The sequence below is a fragment of the Poromitra crassiceps genome, assembly GCF_964638095.1.
Source record: "Poromitra crassiceps genome assembly, chromosome: 13".
Lineage (NCBI taxonomy): Eukaryota > Metazoa > Chordata > Actinopteri > Beryciformes > Melamphaidae > Poromitra > Poromitra crassiceps.
The window spans coordinates 34,353,078-34,378,772 of NC_139644.1; the positions used below are offsets into that span (position 1 = coordinate 34,353,078).

The 25,695-nt window shown below is 44.9% G+C and overlaps 1 protein-coding gene across 1 annotated transcript; it reads right to left on the reverse strand.

The window, feature by feature from the left end:
* Positions 1 to 828: 828 nt before the first annotated feature.
* On the reverse strand, positions 829 to 25,264 carry LOC310788326 (ankyrin repeat and fibronectin type-III domain-containing protein 1). Its single transcript, XM_083649898.1, has 19 exons — positions 25,186 to 25,264; positions 20,796 to 21,202; positions 19,070 to 19,340; positions 18,554 to 18,754; positions 15,501 to 15,617; positions 14,994 to 15,091; positions 14,082 to 14,172; positions 13,365 to 13,472; positions 11,754 to 11,853; positions 10,391 to 10,520; positions 9,823 to 9,942; positions 9,481 to 9,587; positions 7,640 to 7,754; positions 7,023 to 7,189; positions 6,576 to 6,753; positions 6,234 to 6,396; positions 5,373 to 5,539; positions 3,123 to 3,327; positions 829 to 2,726 (listed from the first exon to the last, which is right to left on the reverse strand). Exons 2-19 carry the CDS (start codon positions 20,946 to 20,948, stop codon positions 1,981 to 1,983), a joined length of 3,237 nt encoding a protein of 1,078 aa, XP_083506024.1. The 5' UTR covers positions 20,949 to 21,202; positions 25,186 to 25,264; the 3' UTR covers positions 829 to 1,980.
* Positions 25,265 to 25,695: the final 431 nt, after the last annotated feature.

Sequence of the window (25,695 nt, forward strand, 5' to 3'; positions counted from 1 at the left end):
AGTACATCATAACGTATGTCAAACCTCTCATGCTCAATATTTCAGAACTGCACTCTACCCAGGTAGAACCTTATAATTCCAAGTTTATCGTTCTGTGTGTGTTCCAAGTTTATCGTTCTGTGTGTGTGTGTGTGTTTGGGCAGGTTGGGGTGTGGTATAGCATAGTGTGATGACTTCAGGTTGTTTGGTCCCAAAGTAAATACTGTAAATTGCATGAATACAACAACCACAACACAGAAGGTCTTTGAAAAGGGACATATTGATCAGTTTTCAAAATCATCAGTATTAATCGGCAATGCCAAGATCTTCACCAGGATTCCATTCTAGGATGGCATACATTGCACAGTGTGCAGCATTTGTATGAACATCATAATTTAATGAAAACAGTTGCCTGGAGTACAACATGTCATTTCCCTCAGCAGTTATAAGGATGTAAACAGTCTGAAGACAGAGAGTAAACAGGATTCTTTGACACAATTTGCAACTCAAATTCCATGGCCTCTCCAGCACCATTCCATATGTTGTGCAATTCATTTGACCCTAGTTTGCCATCATCTGTGTTCAAATGTGACACTTTTTAATGAAAGGTTGGTGTGAATGTCCTCAGTCTTGTTCTGTCAAAATATAACGTGGTGTGATTGTAATGAAGACATTTCTTATGGGCTATGATTCCTTCAGAAACATTTAGCTCTACCAATCGGCAAGATTGATTTGAACATTTGACCAGTTGAAAGAGAGAGAGGGGGAAAAAACAAGACCACATTTTCATGATATTTCAAAAACTTTTTTATACACATAACATGTTCAATAACCTTTTCAGACCTGGAATACAAAATTCAAAATTTCATTAATTGTCCATGGTTTATGTGGCTGGGATTGCTGAGTATGCTACACTACCAAGTTCCATCAGGCAAATAAATTAAACTGTTGAACAATTGTTGAAACAATGCCTGCAAATAGACATTTTAGGTGAAGGATCATTTGTGAAAAGGCCTAAACAGAAAGTCATTCTCTATCTAGATTTTGCACCTACCTTTTCATAAGTGAAAGTCGACCTTTTTGACTTTGGGTTTCTTACCACCCCCATGTGTGTGTGTGCACGTGTGCGTGTGCGTGCGCGTGTGTGTGTGTGGTGTGGTGTGGTGTGTGTGTTTATCGAAAAATGATACTGTGTTGATTAAGTGATCAGATTCCTCTGACATTTGAAGTGGCACCCAGAGCAAAACACGGCCAGCTGGTTACCTACCCCCCCCCCCCCCCCCCCCAACGTAAGCATGTCACTGATATAGGCTATTACTGCACAATCAACAGGATTATAAGTCTAGCTACTGTTTTTGTATTAAATGTCAAAAGTGCACACAGGTAGAGTAAACCAAAACACAACCACAACTATTAAGCAATATATAATTTATATACATATAATAGCCTTGCAAATACTGCATAGCAAATGCTTGCAATGCATGCAAAGAACTATCTCGATATACCAGAGGTGATCTAAATAACGAGTTCCTTACTAGTTCCCAAAGATACATGGAAATGTTCCCTATAGCTTTGTATTGTAGTGACGAGTGGATTTTCAACTCAAGTCATAAGAGCTGCTACTCTAGCTTAGGTTTTCCACACACGATGCTCTAATGGACTGAACCCTAGCGAGATCATGGAAAAGATTAACTACAGCTCCAGAAATGCATAAAGGAAAGAAATAAGGCTTGTTTTTGATGTGTTTTCTTCTTCATTTATCTTGTCCATCATTAGATCGCCTGTGATCTTGAAGTGGGTTAAATTGCCCCTGGCCTGCACTAAATGCCCATGTGTTGCCAGTTAGAATAGTCTCCACTAATGGTTAATGTGAGATTTAACAGTGTGCCAGTGACACTTATCTGTAGTCAAGTGTCAGGGGCCATGTCACTCCTGAGCCAAGGATGCGGAGCAGTTCCTAAGAACACACGAGTTAGAAGTAGGCTCGGACCTGAGAAGATATCAGGATGAACTGTGAGACGGTCTGACCCACTCCACCTGGTTTCTCACCGGAAAACACTTGTTGGGAGGACTCTCTGCATCTTCTGGAGGTAAGTCCCAGTCCACAGCAGGCATGGCGGTAGCAGTGGCACTCATGTCAACAGGGGCAGATGTGTCGTGATCCAGTAAAACCATCTTCTCACAGAGTCTCTCTCCCAGATCGAGCTCTGGCATCAAAGTCTGGCTGTTGGAGTGTGGCAGACTCTCGGCTCCATTGATCAAGTCTGAGTTCCCTAAATCGAAGAAAGTGCTGTTTTCACCAATCCCCAGCCCAAAGCTCTCTAGCATTTCCATTACTGACGTTGTCGTTGGGTCACTTGGACTCTCCTCCTCTATAAGGCTCAGTGTGGGCAAGATGTCCACCAACTCTGCCATCTCCATTGGCCGGATCACCTCGCTGATGCTGGGAGGAAAATCCTGTTCGCCGCTGTAGGCCTCCTGCACAACCATACCGTCATATTCCACTTCTAGTTGGCCAAAGGTGGCAGGCCCCATTCCTGATTGGATTGAAGTGCAGTCGCATCCCAATTCTGATTGGCCAATGGTGGTCAAGTCAAGAGTGGACGCAGTGATGTCGACGGGGTAGCCTCCCTTAGCTACGCCTTCCATCAACACAATATTACCCTCTTTAGGGGTGACCAGGACACCTGCTGGAGTGGAGACCTCCACACTCACCGCATTTGGTGGAGTCACACTGACCAAGCTCTCTGAAAGGGGAGACAGAAAAGTTACCATCGTTATCTTAAAATACCGTACGTTGCTCAGTGTTCCTTCCTTACACTAGCACTTCTTCTGAATGTGGAAGACAAACTTGAATAGGCCTCGAGAGTAGAATAGGGAAAATGCAGTTTCTCATGGCATAGATAGACAGAGAGGGGAGAGTTAGACAAACACGTTCCCTGCTTGTAGATTTAATTTAATTTAATTTAATTTAATTTAATTTAATTTAATTTAATTTCATCTTTATATGCAGTCTATATAAGTGGTAGATAAAACAAACAAACATTTTGATCACTGGAGAGTGAAATGTATTCTTTTACATATTTGGTTGTCTTGATCAAGCTTACTAGGTGTGAAGTGAGACATGTACATCCTCATAATACCTGCAACGGCTCTCTGTGCTTGCAGCCGATGGGGCCACGTCAGTCTGGCAGTCAGACTTTCCTCCTCTTCCTCACCATCAGGACGCGGAGGTGGATCTCCTCCCATCACCAGGCCGAGCGGCACCGCCCCCACCCACTGCTTGGACCGGACACACTGCAGACAGTCCATAATCCAGCGGGAGTCCCGCCACACCACATCGAGGCGCTAAAGGCACAGGGAAACAGGGGTTTATAATGTGTATGGAGGAAACAGGGCAACAGAACTAGGATGATTCTACTGTTGTGTGTGTGTGTGTGTGTGTGTGTGTGTGTGTGTGTGTGTGTGTGTGTGTGTGTGTGTGTGTGTGTGTGTGCGTGCGCGCGTGTGCGCGTGCGCGTGCGCGTGCGCGTGCGCGTGTGTGTCAATATGAACAGGGTGCTCCAGAAAAAGCTGAGAGCACTGCGCTCAGTGGGGACTCCCGCTGTATAAATAAAGGTAAAAAAAAAAATTGTTCAAAACTAGAACAAACGTTCTCCTGGTGGTTGGTCTTCAAATGTCACATCTTTTGAGTTTTCACACTCTTTTGGATTAGGCTAGTGAAATGAATCAATACAAGGCGATGGATCTTGAATCTCTGTGGGTAGGTTTTTATGCGATTCAAATTATGTTTACCCTTCATATTGATTTCCTGTCCATACCCACGAGGCTGTTACATCTTACATGTTAGACATCTACTATACCTATGCTCCTATCCAGAGAGCCTTAAGCTGCCTTCACATGATAAGAGATCTGCTCCTCCGGTTTGACTCTGAAGAAGACACCTGTGTGTGTCGAAACGTCAGTCTTCCGTGCTTACACCTATTAAAATTGCCAAACTTTGACCGTGTGCTCCAGATCCTCTTTTTTCACTAGATCTGCTCCTCCCTCATCGTGAGGTAGAGTGGAGAGCAGCAGTGGCTGTTGCTAGGCAACACTGGTTGTGCTCATGAAAGGTCACCGGTAACTTGGTCAAAGTTGAAACAATTTGAACACGTGTGGAAGCCTTTACACTGTGAGTGCAACAGAGTCAAGGTCAGAGCTATAGTGCCCGGACAATATTCAATAGGTGATGAGTTTTAGATTGAGTAGAGGAGTGGGGTAAGATTCAATGGGGAGAAGGTGATGAGTTTTCAGCCAAGAAAGGAAGATGGGGAAGTGACTCTGCTGTTCAGACTGAAGTGGGAATACCATTCCACCATCGCAGAACCAGAAGGGAGGAGACCAGGTGGAACGACGGTCTCAAGTTCAAATTCATTATTTGTCCAAAGTGGGAAATGTAATATATTATATAATAATATATAATATATATTAGTATATTTAATATACCACAGAAACATACAACCGAATAGACGAGTGGAGTAAGTATCCACCGTAACCTGCCAAGACATCAACATTCCATGCAAATCATCACTACAAATATAATCTACTGCACCTCAATATTAATAATGGTCACAGACTGTACCATTATTAATGATCATTATCATTATTATTATAACACCATCAGCGGTCCAAGGTAGTGGGCTATTCAACAACAGCAGCAGTTACCTCCTCCTGCCAACAGCATTCCAGGCTCGAATGGAGACGGAATATTTGTACCTGTTTTTTTTAGGCCAGATGGTAACAGCTCGTACTATGAGCCAAGAGGATGGGCACTTTCAGAAAGGATGGTCATAGCTTTATTAAGCACTTGCTTGTTGAATATGTGATTCAAACTACCACTATTCCAACTGTACTCCCACTCTCTTACTTGTCACGTTCACAATGTTATCAAGGGCATCCTCCTTTTTGGCATACCAGCAGATCATAGAAAATTATATAACAGACTCCAAAAAGGCTTGAACAGTGTCTTTTCAATCTGGAATTTAGCAAAGGCGTTGCTGGTCTTTCTTACACATTTAATTGGAATCAAGTTTCAGGCGGTTATCAGTCACAGTGCCCAGGTATTTATAATTGGTTATATCCACTGCCTGACCCTTGACAACACCGCTCTGAGGTGTGTGTGTGTGTGTGTGGGGGGGGGGGGGGGGGGGGGGGGGCAACAGTCATTTATGTATAAACTGTGCAAGAGAGGGGAGAGGATGCAACCCTGAGGCGAGCCAGTGGATGCTATTTGCTCACTAGACAGTTTCCCATTCATGGTGTGAAAGGGGTATAATTAAATGGGTATAATTAAAGGGGTATAATTGGGCCACAAGCTCGCCTATTAAATACTCCGCCTTTCATGATCTTACCTGTGACAGCTGGCTGACGTGGTTCAGGCGCTCCCGGGCCTCCTGCACCTCCTTGGCATCCAAGGCCTCCCGCAGAGCCTGCTGGGCCAGGTGAGTGTCCAGCTCCAGCCTCACCCAGGCCTGGCAGTACTGGGACAGGAAGTCTCGCTCGTACGTCCAGAAATGAACTGGTGCGCGGCGAGCCAGAGTCGAGAGGAGAGACAAAATCAGCGTGTCAGAAAAACTCTCTGCCTCACAACTCATCATCACACCTTGAGCGAGGGAATTGTCAAGATGGATCCAAGGGAGCGATAGATACGAGAACAAATCAAATCGTACGATGCGGATGACAAGGAGGAGCAGAGGCCTAAGTAGACAAGAAAAAAAAAATCTTCAAAAGACCAAAAGATCAGAAACCTCAGCGTGGCTTATGCACAGTTCTCGACAGTTTTCCAGCCAATCTGCCGATGTTGGGTCAGGATGCATTGCGCGGATTAGGGTTTCTGTGTTTATTTGTTTGTTTACGTATAACAGCTGTTCTTTTATTCTTTTGAAAATGAGCCACGTTTATTGACCTTTACGACATGTATGGCATGGCAAATGAAATATGCTGTTTCATATGCAAGGAGACTCCTTTCATCCTGTTCTTATGGGGTGCTAATGTTTTCAACTGCCATACAATTTCTTGGTAAAATAAGATTATCCCAAGAAGTTTATTCTAACTTCATAAATAATCCCAGTTTGCCAAAGGGTGAATTACTTCGCTTTACAGTACATTTATTCTTGTTGAATTTACAGGTGTGGACCATTGAGTTATATATTGTACATGCTTGCCTAAGAGGAAGAACAGATCCAGGTTGTACTATAGTCCTACAGACTTACCCAGCTCAAAGATCTGCAGGGGCATGGTGAGGCCAGCCTCCTTGGTCCCCACCAGAGGCCAGTAGCTGGAGCTGAAGTCCTCACTGGGAGGCAGCAGCAGCAGCATGGACACCTTGTCTCCAAACTGCAGTAACTCGCGGGTGTACACACCATACTGATACGCCTAGACAGAGAAATACAGTACAGCAGACCAATCTTTGAATGTGTGATACAATTGTAATGTAATGTAAGTCATACAGACTAACAAAGCACGTTCAAATAGTCTGTTAGATTTTTAGATGATGATAATTATTGGTTATGAACGAATAGGAGTCTGAGGCAACGGTGTGAAGCCATCTTTACCCTGTAGAGGGGGATGTTGAGCTTTGTCAGGAGATGAGTGACTGCTGCCCTCAGAGACCTGACGAACTCCACCAGGCCGCTGCTCTCCATCGAGCTCTCGTCCTCGCCGCTCAACAGGTTTGGAGTGCTGCCGTTGGCTGTGGTGAAAACATGACTCTGTAGCCACGCCCACTCCTCCCTGTCACACAAAGAGGACCCAGTTACCACAAATCAGTCTGATCAGTGAGAGTGACAATCAGTGAGAGGGGACCTATGTATTACACCATTAATAACATTTTCACATTATTTTAAGTAAAATAAATAGCAGTTTTTGGACTGTCCTAGTCACTCCTGAGACCTTTATGATAAAAATCAACATTTGAAAAATGTATAATAATAATAATAAAAGTATAATGAATCTGAAAACATAGTAGTATATGAGTAGTTCACCGGGTTAAACTATGTTACCTGGACACGTGTGGGTTGTGACGGACCCGTGTATGGCAGAGGAGGTTGGGCAGCCTCTGGGGCACCAGGACCCTGATCTGCTCTACAGAGCTGCACAGTTTCAGGATGCCCACATACAGGCCCGGCTGGGCCCACTGGATGCTGTGCCTGTGGAAGGACAACTTCTCCTGGGGAAGGGAGACAAGGAGAGAGACGGAGAGTTTGAGAGATGTGGAATCTAATGTTTGATTGAATTTCATTTGATGTGTCTCATTTTGTTTTTAATTTGGTTAGCTTGTTTTTTGTTTTAGTCAGGCTAGCTCAATTGATTCAAATGCGTTTTAGAGTTATTTGAGTTGCACGCAGGAGAAAGACACAGTTCGATAAACAAGTCGGGAGAAAATTCAATGCACTCAATCACTACACATTCAGTGCTGCTACATGCAATTCGGTTGCACGTCGCTCCTGCTCAGTAAGTGCGTCTATGGTTAGACTTTCTTTCTCTCTCTCTCTCTCTCTCTCTCTCTCTCTCTCTCTCTCTCTCTCTCTCTCTCTCTCTCTCTCTCCCTCACACACACACACACACACACACACACACACACACACACACACACACACACACACACACAGAGGATCACCTTGAGTTGCTCAGTGAGTGTGTCCATGGCAGTGGGCTCTGGCAGGAGAGGAGTTCTGCTGCGGTTCTTCTCCAGGCGGGCCAGGGGCAGCCAGTGGAGTGGAGGGTCAGGAGGACTGGGAGTGGAGCAGAAAACTCAATGAAAAAGAGAAAAGCAGCCACACAGTGGGAACAAATTATTTGATTCCTTCACACCTACAACCAACAACTGCTGAGCGGAGTGTCTGCTAGAAACCTGCTAGATTTAGAACATGTTTGCTTCATTGTGAGTCAATCAGTGTTCCACATTTTCAGTAAAAAAAAGATCCATACTTTTTTCCCAGACCTTGATTTGTTTTGAAGATTTTGTCTGGTGTCCAATATGATTTATGCAGAGAGACATCTTGCCCTTTAAAATGGCATCTTTTTCCCAGACCTTATGTTCTTGACTAGATTTGATTTTGGTCTGTATTTGATATAATGCATGCTATCTTCACATAAAGAAAAACTGTGGACTCAAAGTGTCTCTACACAACAACATAAAAGCTATAACACATATATTATGTGTGTGTGTGTGTGTGTGTGTGTGTGTGTGTGTGTGTGTGTGTGTGTCTCGGACCTGAGCCACAACATTTCCCATACTCCCCAACTACCTTCCGACCTGGAAACGATCAAATTAATTTGTAATACTTTTCCAGACTTTCCAGACCTGCGCAGGAACCCTCAATGGGGCGTGGTCGCTGTGCTGCCTTGTGCTCTGACCTTTCTGTGGAGGGGTGGCATGCAAAATCTCTCCTACAGTAGGGATGGGCAACTTTGATGATAGAGACGGCCACACAAAAAATTCCTCACTACCAGAGGGCCAGATTGTGACCGTGCACTTCCACCAGTAGCCTAGTGTAACACCATCACTCCCAATTATAGTTACTAATTTGATGAAAAGGACTGGTAATACAAGTTTATTATACCAACATTTATATTTTTCATATTCAAATTGAGTAATTCTTCCATTCAGATGACACCAGAAACTTTGCTCTAGCTTTAAAACAGCCCACTACAGCAATTTGATGGGGTACATCACCCAAATGTGTGATATTAATCAGATTAGCAATGTTGCATGGGCAATGTGCATCCTGGATATAGTTTGTTACAATAGCGTTAGCTCAAATGGTAACGTTAAACAGTATGTGGATGGACAATGTTAACGGCATTCGCGCCATGTTCTGGGTTGTACTGTAAAATAAAAACACAGATTTTGGTGGTCTAACCTAACCTAACCAAAAAGGTCTGCCTTGTAATTTATTTATTTATTTTTGTGTGTGGAAATTGACCCAGTGGCCACATTGAGTGAGGTAGGTCGGGGGCCTCATGCCGCCAGTTGCCCACCCCTGTCCTACAGGGATCAATAGAGGGTAACAAAAGACACTTTCTCATCGTGCGTTCCTTTATCTCAAAATAACTGGGATGTGGAGGCTAAATGACATCACATCCATTTTGTTAGCATTACATTTGCAGAAAACTTGAGCTGGGAAGTTCACTGTTCACTGGTCAGATCCAGAGCCGTATATATAGAAGAGTCGCGACATCTCCATTCACTCCAATGGACCAGTTTTTTACTCTCAAGAGTTCCAGGAAGTAAGGTCCTGGATTAAGCAGCACTGTCAAGTTGCAGCAAAATGGACAGTTTGTGTTGTACTTTGAAAGTTTTTTTTTTTTTTTTTTTTTTTTTATCAAATTGTACATTATCAGCTTTATTTTAGCATTCAAAAGTAGTGCAAGACCCCTTCCTGGCTGTTCATTGGCTAATGAGTCACGCATTTTGGTCCTCCGCTGACACCACTCTCTCTAGACTAAAGTTCTAACCTGGGGGCGTTGGGGAAGTTCTTCACAGTCACTAGCAGGACGTTGCCCTGTCGGTCCTTCAGAGGCTCATAGTACACCTGGCCCAGGTCCACTGTCCCCAGGGACAACTGGAGGCAGAGGAAGACGGGCAAGGTAACATAGAAACAAGAGAATGAATAAACATGAGGATATTAGGGATTAAAGTAATGGAAACAGGCAGGCAGCCTGACAAGGGTGGGGGCGGGTGGGGTGGCGGTGAGAAGAGACGGAGGAAGAAGAGATGTAAAGAGGTCATTAAAAAAGTAATTAACCCATCCTGACGCTTTCTGTGTCTGCTGAAGAGTAAGCTGCATAACGTCCTACCTGCAGCTGGGAAACAGCTCTCAGAATGTTGTGTCTGTTCTGGAGGAGGGAGGAGGACGAGGAGTGAGCGGAGCACAGGGCTGCCTGGAGATAGGGGACCTGTTGCCACGCACAGGACAGCTACAGGGAAACATATTATGGATATTATGTAAAATAATGAAACATTTCCAGGTGTTTGATTATGAAGAAAAAAGTTTTTTATTTTTTTTAACGATTTTTTTTGCCAGGTCGCCATTGTAAATATTAATTTGTTCTCAATGACTTGCCTGGTTAAATAAAGGTTAAATAAAAAAAGAAAATTCACTGCCTCTATTGACTGAATTCCAAGAGAATTTACAGGATATCAACAGCATATATGAAGAACCAAATCAGATTTATAGTATGGCAATTTCTCACTATTATAATAAGGCAGAGGGCGGGTGCACAATTGCTCAACTGCGCATGCTCAGAACGGCGCACGAAGCGTGGCGCCAGAATGGCGTGCGAAGCATGGCACAAAAATGAGCACGCGAAGCGCACAATATTTCTAGTCTGTACAATTAACATATACGTTTGTTTGGCAGTTAACCTTGGCAAACCAAAGGAAGTCCTGGGTGATGGAGGTGGAGCAGCACTGGATCTCCACCAATGGGAGTTGATCTTCCGCTGTCACCAGGATGTTTTCCTTGTGGTAGAACACAGTTGTCAGGTACACACCTCTAAGGAAATTCAAGGGGACAAAATAAATGGAGTTAGCTTGATAACTGAGGTTCAGGAACACAAGATCACACCATGTCCGCATCATATCTCACCACCACCTACTCTAATCCATCACCCATTCACCTGCGCTCCTCCAATCCAATCACCGAGCCACACCGGCTTTCTATCAGCTCAATCACCTGTAGCCTTTATATACTCACAGGCATACCACTTCTCTCCCGTTTGTCATGTCTTCACGACCCCCCCTCCACACCCCTTAGTTCACATCTCGCTACGGGCAGCACGAGCGGAGTTGCAGGTTTCTCCCCGTGCTGCGCGGGTTTTCCCCGGGCACTCCGGTTTCCTCCCCCAGACTGTTAAAGATATGTTTTGCACATGCCTAATCTTGCCTCTCTGTCCTCTGAACACAGGAACCAGGGGGGGTAGGTGGAGATCGTACGTTATCCTGGGACACCGAGCCCAGCGGGCTCCCACCCAGGATGCGGTCTCCATCCCGGGCGCAGGACCTAGCAGGCTACGCCCGGGCGCAGGACCTAGCAGGCTACGCCCAGAGACGTCACCCCCACTCAGAGTCTCAACCCCTGGGTTCCTGGTTCCTGACACGGCCGTGCCGCGTACTAGACGAGTCTCCAAGCAATCCTGGTTCCGGACACGGCCGTGCCGTGTACTAGAAGAGTCTCCAAGCAATCGCACCACACTCACTTATCAATAAACATATATTCATTCAAACCATGGTGTGATCTGTGTTAGTGAAACAGAAAATACAGATGAAATCAATGATTCACTAACGTGAACGTTTTCCCATTTCATCAACTGTTTCAATGGTGCTGAGCCTGTTATCACTTAGTAATGATTTTAAATAACGATGAACAATTATTTCAAGTTGCATAAATGATATTTGTGTCTATAATCAAAAAGTATTTTCCCTTCAAATGGCTGTGTGACTAATGTATGGCAGCGCCATGCTTCACAGTTATACAGTTACACCCTTCCCACCCAGGAGCTTCCCACTATAACCATTCATCTCTATTGTGGCCCTCATGAGCGGATGGGAAGAATTCGATCTGGCTTTAATGTGACTACTGTTCTTTTTCAATCAGCGTAACAGATTAGAGGCAGGGATTGTTTGTACTCTTGACTGCTGTAATCACATGGCATTTAAGTCGGTACTCCCCCCCCCCAGGCCCTGGAGGCATTGTGGGACAGGTAAGACAGATGGAGTGTTAAGTTACCTCTGTAGGAGACGAACAAACTTGGTGGCTGACTGGAACAGCTGTTTGATGCCTCGAGACACAGACAGACGCTTGCTGGGGCTCTGGGGCTTAGAGCTCTCTGTGGAGCGGAAGAGAGGAGGATCAGACAGGGATGAGAAATGGCTTCATCTGCCAAAGTAGCTCCACTCTGTGCACGCACAGGATACTTGACTCTGTGAATTTGGTGAAACTGTTTTTCTCTATTATGAACAGAGATGCAGCAAACTATTAATACAACTAGAAATCTTGCACGCTCCTTTTGAGCGTCCCTCGCTGTCACTCGCTCGGTAGCTACCTAGGGTGCCTCTTTGGTTTGCCCTCGAATGCAGGTGCAGCTCTCGCACGCTGTGCATGCTCGCCCTGCCATGCTCACTTCGCGCATGCGCAGTTGAGCAATTCTGGCGGCGGAACCTAGCCTTATTATGGTAGTGAGATCTAAGGGTCTTTGGTGAAAGGAGCAATGCCATATCAGCCTTACATAACAGATCTGTTGTTGTTGTTGTTGTTTAGATTTTTTGGGGGGCATTTTGTCTTTATTAGATAGGACAATGGGGCAGACAGGAAAGGTGGGGAGAGAGAGAGAGAGGTGATGACATGCGGCAAAGGACCACGGGTCAGATTCGAACCCGGGGCGGCGGTGCGGACTAAGGCTGTGTTCCGATCGGCTAGTAGTTCCCTGCGAAGTGGACTGCACACACAGGGTATTCAGCCATATTACTTAACATGGCTTAATACCCTGTGCAGTCCACTTCGAAGGGGAACTACTAAGCAGCCTAAGCCTTATGTGGTATGCGTGCTACCAGGTGAGCCACTGGGATGCCCCACATAGCTGTGGTTAAGACAGCATCGTTATGTCTCACATACAGTCAAGTCAGGGCTCAACAATAAGGCTTGTCTGGGACAAGTGGACTTTTCTGTAAGACAAGTGGAAGAGAAATGTACTTGTCCCACCAGAAAAGTTAAAAGTCCAGTGTTTCCCACACGCAGACTTTACTTCGGTGGGCCCCCTAAGTATATTAACGGCCACCCAAGTATATTCTTTGCCAACCCATTCAGCATTTCTTATTCTGCTTTGTGAAACATGAGGGCAAATTTATCAGAAGAACTGAGTGAATTGTGAAAAGTCTGTTTGATAAGTTAATTTACATTTTAAATGACTGATGAAGAGGGAAATCAAGTCTTCCACTGTTTCCTACTGTTGGAGAAAAACCTCCTTCGAACAAAATGAAAAAAGTAAATTACTGTAAAATGACAGATTTTTACCTGGACAAGTGACTTTTGTGTCTGGTCAAGTGACCTTTGTGTCTGGACAAGGGAAAGGCAAATTTACTTGTCCAAAGGACAAGTGCCTCAAAAAGTTAGCCCTGAGTAAAGTCAATGTGGATGTTTTTATGCTTCTTAATGTTCATTATGTTTTCTGTCAAATTGTCAAAGCACTTATTTCTGAATCAGAATCTCTTTCAATCGGCAAGCAAAACTAGTGAATAAGGTCAAAGCAATACCGTATATACATAATATTGACTTTATGTGTTGCATGGACTCGCACACATAACAACTGCTGTATGTGAGGTTGCTATGACAATGAGTTACCTATGCAGTACCCCCTGTAATGTGGCTCCCTGGTCTGTTCCAGCAGTTTCCTCATTAGACCCTCCTGGTTCCTTAATGGTGACTTCACACCGATGCACTCTCTCCAACCTGCAGAAGGCCCCGGGCAGAGGAACACTCCATCACTTGCATTTCTTTCTTTCTTTTATATTAGAGAAAATCATTCAGACATCAAGATCTCATTTCCAGGTGAATCTGGAGTGCTGCATGAGAAGGCATGTGTGTGTCGTGACTCTGAAAGTGTCACTGCTGATTCATTCTGAGCTGTGAAATCTCACTCTCCTTGTTATTTAAATCTATCTCTAATCTCTAAATGGAATTTCATTGTACTGCAGTATCCTACTGAGAGTTCAACACCAATAGCTAAATATGTGGTTACATTCTGATTATATGATTGCCTTTTCTGAATTTTCTAAATTGTTGTATGTGATTTTTTTTTTGCATTATTGGACCATATAACATAGATTGTGGCAGCAAAGATTGGAGGTAGAAAGAAGCAATGGCCAACGGCATAAGAACACAGCCCATTACACCACAATTTTGCACGTTTTAATAATTCACTAATCGACACAGGCCATGAGTAGATTCCACTGCTTTCACATCAAGCCACCCGAGTCATTTCATTACACGGGGACAGGGAGAGAAACCCTCCTGGAGATGAGTCTACATTGACCGCTGCTTGCAGTTCGGCATACTCACTGGAGGGGGCAGCACTGACTGGAGTAGAGCACTGTGGCGGGCCCCATCCCTTCACATTGTAGGCACTCACTCTCACAAAGTAATGCACTCCCTGTGTTTGGAGAAATCAAAGATTAACCTTATGAACATGTCTATGTCTATGTTTGTATTTGAACTTGTGTACAATAAAGAACTTTTTTTTAATTAATTAATTTTTAATTTTAATTAATTAATAACCTTATGAACAGCCCCGCTCCAGAGCAAAGAAATCACACACAGCCCCCATTATTAATTAATCTGGTTAAATTAAACAATTCAACAGTCTGAGTATTTTCCTTTGTGAAGTGGCTCAGACAGTGCAGATGATGACGGGGCGAGGGACAAATAGTGTGTCAGTTGTGTGTGTGTGTGTGTGTGTGTGTGTGTGTGTGTGTGTGTGTGTGTGTGTGTGTGTGTGTGTTTGTGTCTGTGAATATGTGTGTCTGTGTCAGCGGATTAGGGCTTTTATGGACAAAATCAAATATCACAATATTTTGGACCAAATAACTTGATATCAATACAGCGACAAGATTGTAGGGATGACTATTGGTGCTTTCAGAAAATATTTCCACAATGAGTAATGTGGATATATAATGACTAAGTGGGTAAAGGCAAATAATAGAACATCTAGAACAGTCTGGTAAGTTCAGAAAATGACATCACTTTACTGTAATGCAGCCTTTAAAACCAGGGGGGGACGACACATGCATATCATGATATTATGATATCCAAAATCTAAGATGATATCTAGTCTTGTGTGTGTGTGTGTGTGTGTGTGTGTGTGTGTGTGTGTGTGTGTGTGTGTGCGTGTGTGTGTGTGTGTGTGTGTGTGTGTGTGTGTGTGTGCGTGCATGCATGCGTGTTTACAATGACGTGTGCAGGTTTGTGTCTTACAGTTGTGAGCCCTGTGATGCTGTGGGAGGGGCTCTTGGTTTCGGTAACTTGGGCGGATCCGAGGATGCGTTTGAAGCTGGCGGAGGTGCTCCACTCCACTGTGAACACAAGACCATCCCGCTGACACATTATTATCTGGCTTTACTAAAAAAAAACACTGAGAGAACTAAGGATTTGGTGTGTTTACTAAGAGAACTAAGGATTTGGTGTGTTTCCTAAGAGAACTAAGGATTTGGTGTGTTTCCTAAGAGAACTAAGGATTTGGTGTGTTTACAGTTTCTGGGACTCAGTGTACCTCTGCTTAATTTGCCTTTAGCTGTGGAATATGACATTTGTGCAGCTGTGAGCAGTGTGACGCAAAGTGACAAGTAAAGTTAATTAAAAACAGGGAATTTTAAACCGGCCAGCACCATTGATGTATGAGACATATTTCTAATGAAGGAATAAATTCCTTCCATTCTTCCAGCAGTCCATTCTGTATTAAAAGTCTTTTCATACGCCGCCCACCTCTGTAGCGAGTGATTAGCCCTGTGGTGGTGCCGCTGTCGGGCTCTTTGATGGCCACAAACAGAGAGAAGCTGCTGGTCACCAGGATGGACACGAGACTGGGCGGCCCAGGCAGCACTAGATGAAATATGGAAAAGACAGACAAAGATTCAATATTCAATATGAACACTTACATGAGCTTTACATAATGGACATTGAATATGGATAACAACCACAGAGAATATAAAATATATGGTCCTATCCAAAGAATATTCTCTCCAAATGTTAGTGATCTGTATTCTTACTCGATCATAAACTCATAACCCAGATAATTTTCTTTTTCTTTTTACACCACACACAATTTAATTCTACCGAAGATGATTAGGGTCACTTGCAAAATTTTTGTTTTTTGTTTTGAGTTTAAAGTGATAATCTCTAAGATTTCAGTTTTGTTCTCTTGGGTGACACCTATGGTGGTGGGTGGTAATTGCAGGTGAGATGCAGCTCAGGCGAGGCGTGGGTACACGCAAGGTTCACGTTGAGGCGCCCTGTGTACACAGCCTCATTGACTAAAAAGGACGCCTATTTAAAAGAGTGGGTAAAGGCAAGGCGTAGGCAAGGCTTGGGTGCTGTGTGTGAACGAAGCCTAATGTCACATAATGTCACTATATACTGCAAAGGCTTCATCCAAATGGACATAGCCTCAATCAACATTGTCAGTGACTCTTCTTTAGTTTTTTTGATGATTCTTTTTGATTATAACTTTAAATCAGGATTCTGAGAATAAAGTCAGAATTCTGAGATTAAAGTCAGAATTCGAAGTTACTATCAGAATTTTGAGAAAAAAGTCAGAATTTTGAGATTAAAGTCAGAATTCTCAGATTAAAGTCAGAATTCTGCGGGGAAAAAGAAGCATACATGTATGTGACATCACTGACGATGTCACTGATGATATTATCGATGGTGATTTTTGTGACGTCAAAATAGGGTCACAAGCCAAAACAGGTTGGGAACCCCTGTCATAACCCTTCACACACATCTGACACTCGACAATTTGCTATGGAGTGGCAAATTCAGGTGTGACTGTGAAGTTCAGGTGTGACTGTGTAGTTCAGGTGTGACTGTGAAGTAGGGCATTGCTAAAAAAAGAGTGAGAGAGATCTCAACCTTCCCTGGATAAATACTATACAGGTTAAACAAAGTTACTCTTGGCCACTGACAAAGACCTAATTTTATAATACCTAACCATCTGACCCAACCTGGGCGCAGGTTGGCTGAAAGCGGATAGAGTCACTTCTCATTGACCAGAGGTCCTTGGTTAAAGCCCATATCCACCTAAAACCCGAGTCCAATTCATTGTATGTGTACATACCTGATGACCAATAAAGCTGATTCTGATTCTGAAAACACTGAATGTCTACCAGCTACAGACAGTTTCCCCTACAGGGATCAATAAAGTCTCACAGTATTATGATTACCGTACATTAGTAACCTCGGCACTGGCCACATGAATGATACATTTGTGCAGTGTGATGGAATGTTTGACAGCCTTGTCAGCCTGGGCTGTGACCCAGAGTGAATAGATTCAGTCCTGTCTTATGCCCCAGGACTAAAACATACATTTATGTTTCACATTTAAGCGTTTAGACTGACATTATCCAGAGAGGCCAGGAAAAGCAATAGAATGAGAGCTAAGGAGAGAGGGAGTTTCTCAAAGGCAAGTTGAGTGAGTATAGAGGGGACATGGATCAGCGACATGAGTCCAGAGGAGACATCACTCAGCTGAATCTCTGGTGAGGAGAAGTAAAGGATCTGATTTGGCAGAGTTTGAAGAGGGCAAAACTGCAGGATCTGGTTTTGGCGAGAATGTAGTCCTCGCATCTGAGACACTGGATTTTCCAGCCGAGTGTTTTGGGTGCTATAGAGTATTGCGTGCTGTAAAGAACCAGGTCTGTACCCTAGTTTGTGTCCTGATTCTGAACCATAGTTTAAAACTGCAAAAACTGTGTGCTATCAGACCTTATAACCAATCCTGACGCTTATGTGTCCTATGTGGATGTTTCATTGAGATAATTCAATGATATTTAAGCAATATCACATGAGAGGGAGTGCGGTTGTTGGCTAATATCGGCACTGCTGTGATTCGGTCGTAGGCACGAGGCCGCAGGCCGAGTGCCGAAGATAATCACAGCAGTGCCGATATTAGACAACAACAGCACGACCTCGAGTGTGATATTGCTTTTATACAACAGTTCTATGAAACAAAGCTGATTAAAGAATGACAAAAAGCTGAGAAAATATATGATTTCTCTATTTATTCCTCCGCCAACAAAAATAGTTCCCTCAGCTTTCTGCTTTGCCGAAAATGTAGCCTAATCAGCCTACAGTAATTAACTGCAGGCTGTCTACTTTACTACTGTCTACTCTACAGCTGTGAAGCATTTTGTTGATTAGGGCAGCTGTGAAGCGGAGTGATCTACACACAGTGAAGCGCCAGTGCATTATCATGAAATATTGGCACTGGTAGGATCCCTCTTGTCCAATCAAATTGCCCGCCCCGAACTTACTGTTGTATAAAAAGCAATATAGCAGCCAGCTGTGCTGCTGCTGTTTTCACCTCTTTTCTGGAGCGTTTCTAAAGCTCCACCTGCTCCATTCACTAGCTTTTCATTTTCTTTCAAACTAGCTTGGCTCCTCCCTCGCTGTTTGAAAGCGGTGCTGCTCACCCCTAACCTGACGCTGCCAGACGGGGGCGGTATTGTGAACACAATGTGAAAATTGTGAATCTCATAATGGCAGAATCAGTGAAGCGAGCGAGTAACCTCGTTCAACTAGTACACTTGCTACCAACATGTTACCTTTAGCGGGAGAAAGTTCTGTGCAAGCGAGACTGGTAACCGACGAGACTTAGCTTAGCTATTAGCATTGATCCTTCCATTTGTCCTTCGTAGGCCTCCGTAGTGCAGTGCCTTTGCTGTGTATTATTCACAAATGTGTTGTGGTTTCTGTCGCCTTCTAGTGGTCAGAGAAATCGCTCCCTGCAGTTCTAAGAGATGCTTCACATGACCACTGACCTGTGTTGTGGAAGTTCTCCCTCATCCTGCAGTACAGCTGCTGCCTGAGGCTCCAGAGGCGCACTTGTCTCTGGGCGTCGGCCTGAGCCTGAGGCCCCGCCCCCACCTTCGTCAACAGCTCGTCCTTCCTCTCCTCCACCCGTTTGCCTGCCAGCGCCACCAGGGCATTCAGCTTCATTGCCCACTCTGCCGGTCGGCACACTGAGAGGAAAAACGGTGGAGAGAGAGGGAGAGAGAGAGAGAGAGAAAGAAAGAGAGAGAGAGAGAGAAATGGAAAGAATTTGAGTGGGATTTGCATTGCATTATTTACAAAGAGATAAAGTTGATCCACACTGCCAAATTTGAAAGCCATCCACTCCCTTCAGAATCAGCTTTTAAGAGCTAAATACAACTTTGGTGGAAAACATACAGTTGCAACACCACTTCAAGAGCCAAGGAAATTAATCTATCGTTCTCTCTCAGTCTCTTTGATTTGTCCACTTCACACTCAGCCATATTGGAAGCCTTCAGACTCACAGACAGGGTTGTGCCTGGCTCCAGCCTTGGTCAACACATGGAGAAGAGGGGAGTTGTGGGTAAGGGCAGCCACGTCCAGGGGGACCAGGCCTTGATCGCTCACCCGGTTCACCCCCTTCTCCCTGTCTCTCTCCCAGTCCTTCTCTTTCCGCTCGCCCCGCTCCCACGCCAGCACCCCTCCTCCTCCTCCACAGTTGGTGCGGTCCCTGGACAGCAGGCTTTGTACAGCCAAAGTGTCCTCATTTTCCACTGCCTCCCACAGGGTCTTGTACTGATGGGGAGCGGGGGTATGGGGGGGAGGGGGGGGGGGGGGAGAGAGGAAGATTTATTTTATGAGGTAGAGGAGAGGGACTTTCTGTACAAGGCAGTAATGTTGGACACATAAATCAAACCATAAATCAAAGCCTAATCCGCTGCGGTCCAACGTGGGATCATAAATTCATAGCAACACAAGGTGAGGATATAATGTGAAGGAAACATCTCATAATATCAACCATGCGAGCCGAACACCCAGCCAGAGGGCCGGTGTTACAGCAAAATCTGTGACCACCGACATGTGTGGTGACCACATTGCATCTTATGGGGAAAGAATCCGTTATTTCACCTGTTTATTTTCAGATTTTTCACCCATTTTTCTCCCCAATTGTACTTGGCCAATTCCCCCTGCTGTCCCGGTCGTTGCTCCACCCCCTCTGCCGATCTGGGGAGAGCCGTAGACTAGCACCATGCTTCAGCTGATACATGTGCCAGCCACTTCTTTTCACCTGACAGTGAGGTGTTTCACAGGCAGGACATAGTGCGTGAGAGGATCACGCTATTCTCCTCAGTTCCCCTCCCCCCCCAAACAGGTGCCCCAACTGACCAGAGGAAGAACTAGTGCAGCGACCAGGACTCTCATACCCCACCGGCTTCCCACCCACAGACACGGCTAATTGTGTCTGTACTCTGTAGAAACATCTGACCAAGCCTGAACCTGGGTCTCTGCGGTGGTAGGCGAGTGCTTTTACCGCTACACTACCCACACACCCAGTTATTCCACCATTTCTGACAGCAGCCAGCAGAATGTGTGACTAGTGTAGGCAGCAACAAGCACCCTCTGCGCTCACACCTAACCAAACCTAACCAAGCTAACCATCTCACTCCTCATGCCTAAACCTAACCAAGCTAACCATCTCACTCCTCCTGCCTAAACCTAACCAAGCTAACCATCTCACTCCTCCTGCCTAAACCTAACCAAGCTAACCATCTCACTCCTCCTGCCTAAACCTAACCAAGCTAACCATCTCACTCCTCATGCTTAAACCTAACCAAGCTAACCATCTCACTCCTCATGCCTAAACCTAACCAAGCTAACCATCTCACTCCTCATGCCTAAACCTAACCAAGCTAACCATCTCACTCCTCATGCCTAAACCTAACCAAGCTAACCATCTCACTCCTCATGCTTAAACCTAACCAAGCTAACCATCTCACTCCTCATGCTTAAACCTAACCAAGCTAACCATCTCACTCCTCATGCCTAAACCTAACCAAGCTAACCATCTCACTCCTCATGCCTAAACCTAACCAAGCTAACCATCTCACTCCTCATGCCTAAACCTAACCAAGCTAACCATCTCACTCCTCATGTCTAAACCTAACCAAGCTAAAAACACTGCAGATCACGGAGAACAACACTGTCCGGCAGGCCTGTCAACATCACCAAAACCACAGCGAAATGTCTTACCACAGGTGCCGACTTGCTCGGGTGTCTGGGCGTGTCCGTTTCCCCGGCGACAGACGACTCTCCGCCCCTCAGTCGGACGGACAGGTTCCTGTAGATGCGTTTTGGGGAGACGGGACCCATGGAGCGCCGGCGCTCGACAGATGACACAGACATGGGAGGAGGAGGAGGAGGAGGAGGAAGAGGCGAGGAGGGGAGGAGTGGGTGAGTAGAGAGGGTACAGGAAGATAGAGTGTGGCTGGAGGAAATGAAGAGATGATGGGAGAAGTGAGGGATGGGTTAGTTCATGGACAGAAAGATTAGGACCTCCTCCACCCTATGAGCCATACAGGAGGAAGGCCTGATGAGAAGAGCAGCAGGTGAAACTGAGAAACCAGGCAGAGTGAGGAAAGGTGAAAGTCATTAGAAAGCTGGAGTAGAGTAAAGCAGGGGGGGGGGGGGGGTGAGATGAGAGGAGAGGGTGAGAGAGAAACAGAACATACAGTCAGGTTACACAGACTATACTACAGTCAGTTTACACAGACTCTACTACACAGTCAGGTTACACAGACTATACTACAGTCAGTTTACACAGACTCTACTACACAGTCAGGTTACACAGACTCTTCTACACAGTCAGTTTACACAGACTCTTCTACAGTCAGGTTACACATACTCTACTACACAGTCAGTTTACACAGACTCTTCTACAGTCAGGTTACACAGACTCTACTACACAGTCAGGTTACACAGACTCTACTACAGTCAGTTTACACAGACTCTTCTACAGTCAGGTTACACAGACTCTACTACACAGTCAGGTTACACAGACTATACTACAGTCAGGTTACACAGACTCTTCTACAGTCAGGTTACACAGACTCTACTACACAGTCAGGTTACACAGACTCTACTACAGTCAGGTTACACAGACTCTACTACAGTCAGGCTTACACAGACTCTACTACAGTCAGGCTTACACATACTCTACTACAGTCAGGTTACACAGACTCTACTACAGTCAGGCTTACACAGACTCTACTACAGTCAGGTTACACAGACTACTACAGTCAGGTTACACAGACTCTACTACAGTCAGGTTACACAGACTCTACTACAGTCAGGTTACACAGACTCTTCTACAGTCAGGCTTACACAGACTCTTCTACAGTCAGGCTTACACAGACTCTACTACAGTCAGGTTACACAGACTCTTCTACAGTCAGGTTACACAGACTCTACTACAGTCAGGTTACACAGACTCTACTACAGTCAGGTTACACAGACTCTACTACAGTCAGGTTACACAGACTCTTCTACAGTCAGGCTTACACAGACTCTACTACAGTCAGGCTTACACAGACTCTTCTACAGTCAGGCTTACACAGACTCTACTACAGTCAGGTTACACAGACTCTACTACAGTCAGGTTACACATACTCTACTACAGTCAGGTTACACATACTCTACTACAGTCAGGTTACACAGACTCTACTAGTCAGGCTTACACAGACTCTACTACAGTCAGGCTTACACAGACTCTACTACAGTCAGGTTATACAGACTCTACTACAGTCAGGCTTACACAGACTCTACTACAGTCAGGCTTACACAGACTCTACTACAGTCAGGCTTACACAGACTCTACTACAGTCAGGCTTACACAGACTCTACTACAGTCAGGCTTACACAGACTCTACTACAGTCAGGTTACACAGACTCTACTACAGTCAGGCTTACACAGACTCTACTACAGTCAGGTTACACAGACTCTACTACAGTCAGGCTTACACAGACTCTACAGTCAGGCTTACACAGACTCTACTACAGGCAGGCTTACACAGACTCTACTACAGTCAGGCTTACACAGACTCTACAGTCAGGTTACACAGACTCTTCTATAGTCAGGCTTACACAGACTCTACTACAGTCAGGTTACACAGACTCTACTACAGCCAGGCTTACACAGACTCTACTACAGTCAGGCTTACACAGACTCTACTACAGTCAGGCTTACACAGACTCTTCTACAGTCAGGTTACACAGACTCTTCTATAGTCAGGCTTACACATACTCTACTACAGTCAGGTTACACATACTCTACTACAGTCAGGTTACACATACTCTTCTATAGTCAGGCTTACACATACTCTACTACAGTCAGGCTTACACAGACTCTACTACAGTCAGGTTACACAGACTCTACTACAGTCAGGTTACACAGACTCTTCTACAGTCAGGCTTACACATACTCTACTACAGTCAGGTTACACAGACTCTTCTATAGTCAGGCTTACACAGACTCTACTACAGTCAGGTTACACAGACTCTACTACAGTCAGGCTTACACAGACTCTTCTATAGTCAATGCAATGTATTGCCAACTTGGAGGGCCGAGTTGGGTTGAGCCGAGCGATGCTGCTGCTGCGTGGGTGGATAAGTGGATTGTAAATGGAAGTTACAACGCCTGATACACAGCAGAGGAAAAATGCCTTGAAGCATTTAAAATGTGCCTGGCTCTCACTATTCTCACTTTCCTTCTTCTTTTACTCACTATTGTGTGTGAAGTAGGCTTTATTCAGTCTGAACGGAGTTACACTCCATGACAGACTGCGTTGCTTCGCATCCTAATAATCACCAGTGATCACACTGACTGAACACGACTGTTGTGATAATAAATCTGAATCCCCCTCATCAGCTTTCAATCATTACCATTGCTGTTCATTATCAATCCCATTGCCTTTTCATCATCATCAATCACCGCTGTGCCCGAAACGCAAACGCTGTCTGTCTTACCGATTCTTTTTCCAACGCTCTCTGAGCAGCCAAATGCAATCTGACACCGCTTTGTCTGCACTTCACTCAGCACAACTCTTCTCTTTCATTAGTCACCGTCTTTCTTTCTCTCCTCCCCATCTTCTCACAGTCCAACAGTTTATGCGTCTTTGGAAAGCTTCTCAAAAAACACTGTATCGCTGTCATCTCTCTGTCAGCACCTCATCCATCTTCTCTCATCCCCTCCCTGCAGTCTAAGTGAAAGGCTCTCTCTCACACACACACACACACACACACACACACACACACACACACACACACTGGGTTTTTGGATTCCATCTGGATCAAACCGGGCCTTGTTTTGGTACTGTCTCCAGTGTCCTTGTATGAAAGTGAATACTCCCCTAGTTGGTGTGCGCCGGCCGGGGACATACAGTATGAGGGCTGTCTGTCTGTCTGTCCGTCCACAGTGATGCCATGACATTATACCACCACTGCAGTGTATCTGCTACCTGCGTGTGTGACTCAACTCTCCCTCCCTGCTCTGACACTGACAGTACCTGCACCACCTGCTCTTGTAGTGTATATAGGGGGGGGGGGGGGGGGGGGGTGAGGATATAAGGGTACCTACCATTGTTATTGGTAGAGTTTTTTTTCCCCCAGTGTTTGTTTAGCCTATCTTATATCACTTGTGGAAAGTGCTGATGACAGACAGAGACTTGTTGCGAGCGCAGCTTAGCTTTAGGGCTTGTATTTTGACGGCAACAACAAGATACTCATCGCAGGTGTAATAGGGCTGGAGGGATACAGATGAAGGCGGTGTGCTTTCATAAAAAGATGTTTGCAAGCTGCGGTGAGATTGCAAAAGTGATGAGAAGTAGGAGTTCAAGGTGGCGATAGCTAGCTGTTAGGCACATGGTTTTAAAAGAGCATAATGTCAACCGATGAGTAACTAACATATGCATTCATTGTGGTGTGGCGGGCCCGCTGTTAACCTCGTCACTGTGGTTAGGAGGCTGACAGACACTAGCCTATATATAGAGCTGTTTGCAACCTCTTCTGTTTGGTGGCCCTGCTAAATGTTGTGGCTCACAGGTTCAGCGGTGCATGGAAACAACTCATGACTAATCTCTCGAATTCTCCAGGAAGTTGCCTAATTGCTGCATAAATAATCTGTGTATAGCCCTAAGTGAACCAAATAAGACATGATAGCCAAGGGGGTTTTAAAAATATAAGATCTATACTGCAATTTTCCAAACACAATCAACGCAACTAACAGTTGCTGTGTCCCAACTGCATGACAGGATTTCAAGAAGCCTAATTAAAATCCTAGCACCATAATATATTCTCAGAGCTGTTTGGTAAATAACTGACTGCAGCAAAGTTTATGGAACATCAAACAGCTGAAAGTTGGGTGACTTTTCCCAGAACAATTTTACAGACTGTGAAAACCTCGAGCAGTATTTCACACTATAAGAAGTAGTTTTATGTTAATTCCTGCACCTGCAGTATGCTATACTGTAATACATTTAGAGGGATACTATACAGATCACAGCAAAACCTCCAAAAGTTATGCAACTACGACAGATTACAAAACTAGGTTTTATACCACAGAAAATCCAATAGATAGAATAATTACCATAAAGTACGGAGAGGTCACTATAGGACTCCTTGCTGACACAGTACGTCCCTCCCTATATGAATAATAGTGATGTCCCATTAGGGTTATAATTTCCTACCGTCGTCGTTCGCCTCTTTCACTTTAATTTGCCTTTTCCCCGACGTTGATGCGCCACTTCTGCATGTTTAGGTCAGATATAATCCATCGTATCGACTTCTTCAACTTTTCACTTCTTCGGGAGAGGCACACCTGCTGAACGGGACGCGCTGAGACTGCAGCGCTGGGCAAACACGCGCACGCACGAACGCACGCTCTCTCACGCACGCGCGCACACCATGACGCACACACCCCAACACGCCCCTATCTTCGTCGTTCCGCCCTCTTCACGCCCCATACACATCTTTGCATGTTGCTAAATGAAATGAAGTGATAGCTGTAGAAAATCGTGTATGGTAGACTATAGGCTAAATAATTAATAGCCTCTTGAAAAATCACTGTAATAGGGACTTAGGCTGCTTTATTATTTTG